Below are 2,344 nucleotides of genomic sequence, written 5' to 3' on the forward strand. Positions count from 1 at the left end.
TCCAGAAGGTGAAGGGCCAGGAAAAAAAAAAATTCCAGAAGATTTTACAGCCCCGAAAATGGCACTTAACGAGGGACAGGATGCTAGGTTTAGCTATGACAGGCTAAATAAACCCTGTCCTGGTCGAGAGTTTTTTACTGCCCTCCCCTTGTTTCTGACAGCTCTGACGATAGTTTACAGGAACATAATATGCTATTGGAATCAAGAAATTTAACCTTGGGCTGAGACTTTTCTGAGTCAATCAGGTAACTTACTGATTAAATGTCACATATTTTCCCAACAGACATTTGTCTGACCAGTGAGCAGCAGAGAATTTCTGGGTTGAGCTGAACACTTGCGCCAAGATTTTGTTTTTTATTTTTAATACATCTAGCTTTAAGAATACAGCATCTGACTGCTAACCGTGTCAGAAGAAACAAACCCAGTTTCTGGCATGTTACGGCCTGCATGAGGACAGAAAGCCTTGTTTACCACAACTGGATATCCTGTCTATTGTACACACGGGTGGGTGGGCGCATGTCTTTGTAAACACACACAGCCATCCACTCACACACATATGTGTGTACACAGGAAGGAAATTAAACCGAGAAATTAACAGGTACTATTCTCCCCTGGTCCCCGCCTTGTTAATGACAGTCAAAAAATACATTTCTGACTCTATAACACAACATTACTTGCAAATTAAATGAGTATTATCGTAGGAGCTTGAACAAATAAAGGCATTTGAGCTAAGGGATGAATGAGCTCTAGTTAAGAGATTTGTAGGACAGCTCCGGACCCAAATCCAAACCATGCTTACCCGGGTTTTGACTAGTATAAAACCTTTTTACGAGTGTATTTCGTTAAGGACGACAAAGAAACAATGCACGTGAGCAACAGGAGCAAACATTCTAACATGCTCTTGCCAGTAAGGACTCCGTGGGATTTCACCTCATTTAAACCATGAGGACGATGTATCTCTGAGAACATCCAAACTGTGTTACTGAGACTCTCAGAAAGCCCCTGCTCATATTTACATATTAAATTAGAAAATAAGATTTTCAGATCGCACTTAACTTGAAGCTAAAGAGCAGCTTTTTTCTTTTTTAACCAGTTCAAGCAACCAACCTACCTCCCTGAAACGTGTGACAAATGTAATCCCCAAAAGAAACCTCTTTCCACATCCCAGGCCTTCTGACACTTCCTGAAACTTCACGACTCTCCTCATTTCCCCCAGTTAATTGAAGCATTCTGATGCTTTCTCTCTGAAGGTCTTATTTCTTTGGATAAGACTGCTGTTATCTAGTGTCTTCAAAGTTGTCTAGCATATTAGAATCACACAGCCTAAGTCTGTTTTGAAAGAGAAGCCTGGGTTCAAACTGAAATGGATGCTAGATAAAGAATGATGCCATCCTGGAAAGCCCGATGAACGCTAAAAATAACAGAGGGAAAATCTGAGCTCTGTTTACGAATAAATACNACCTAGCAGCCTCAAGTGTATCTGATTCATTTACTTTTGGGGCCTCTCACTATAACTGAGGTGAATCCTTTCTGGAGAGAAACAGAGACTAAATCCTACAAAGCAGGACAGTTTCAAACGTCTCACCCAAATGCTGGCATTTCATATGAGAAAAACCTTTGTTTGCAGTGGTGCCGCGTCATGAAGGATTTTTCCTGCCAGTGACAAGTGGCTAATCGATTCGCACTGCAAATGACAACACAAAACTATATATATATATATATATAGCATGCCACCTTCGCTNGAGGGGACCCGGTCTTGTTAGAATGTTTTGTTAAAGTTTGTTGAAAACTATTAAAGAAAATTCCCTGTCGGTAATTTTTCAGGTTAGTAGAAACGAGATTTCTCCAAACACTCTTAAAAAGCCACCACCCTAGGCACTTCTTAAATAATAACCACCAATGGCATGACAAACTTGCAGAAATAAAGCTGGAAATCTTTTACAAGCTGGTACAGTCAACACCATTTGCCACTTCAAATCATCGTTTCCTAAAACTACCCACACAAAGCCAGACTGTAAATAAAATCCACCCTCCAGAAACATTATTCATACGAATGATCTAGGAGGGTTGGTTTTTTGGGAACAAATCCGTGTGATTTTACCTGAAATTCCACCATAGATCTCTTCTGCTATCCTAGCTGCTTCTTTTCTATTTCCTTTGACGATATAGAAATGAGTTAGGAGGGCCAAAAACACTTTAATCAAAAGTTTGAAGAAAAAGAAAGTAGCAAACATCGTAACAAAAATGTTTTTAAAGCCATAGGAAACAGGCCCGTCTTCCATTTTGGCTTGCACTCTCTACAGGTTCTCAGTGCCTCAGTATTTCAGAGTTATAATTGGTATCA

The 2,344-nt window shown here is 40.0% G+C and overlaps 1 protein-coding gene across 1 annotated transcript in view; it reads right to left on the minus strand.

The window, feature by feature from the left end:
* LOC144236037 (ankyrin repeat and SOCS box protein 11-like) overlaps window positions 1-2,282 on the minus strand; it is a 23,599-nt gene extending 21,317 nt beyond the window's left edge. The window contains exon 1 of the mRNA XM_077769646.1: window positions 2,102-2,282. Coding sequence (XP_077625772.1) covers window positions 2,102-2,282 — 181 coding nt within the window. The remainder of the gene's footprint in view (window positions 1-2,101) is intronic.
* Between the last annotated feature and the right edge of the window lie 62 nt (window positions 2,283-2,344).

The sequence above is a fragment of the Crocuta crocuta genome, unplaced genomic scaffold (genome assembly GCF_008692635.1).
Source record: "Crocuta crocuta isolate KB4526 unplaced genomic scaffold, BGI_CrCroc_1.0 scaffold1171, whole genome shotgun sequence".
NCBI lineage: Eukaryota > Metazoa > Chordata > Mammalia > Carnivora > Hyaenidae > Crocuta > Crocuta crocuta.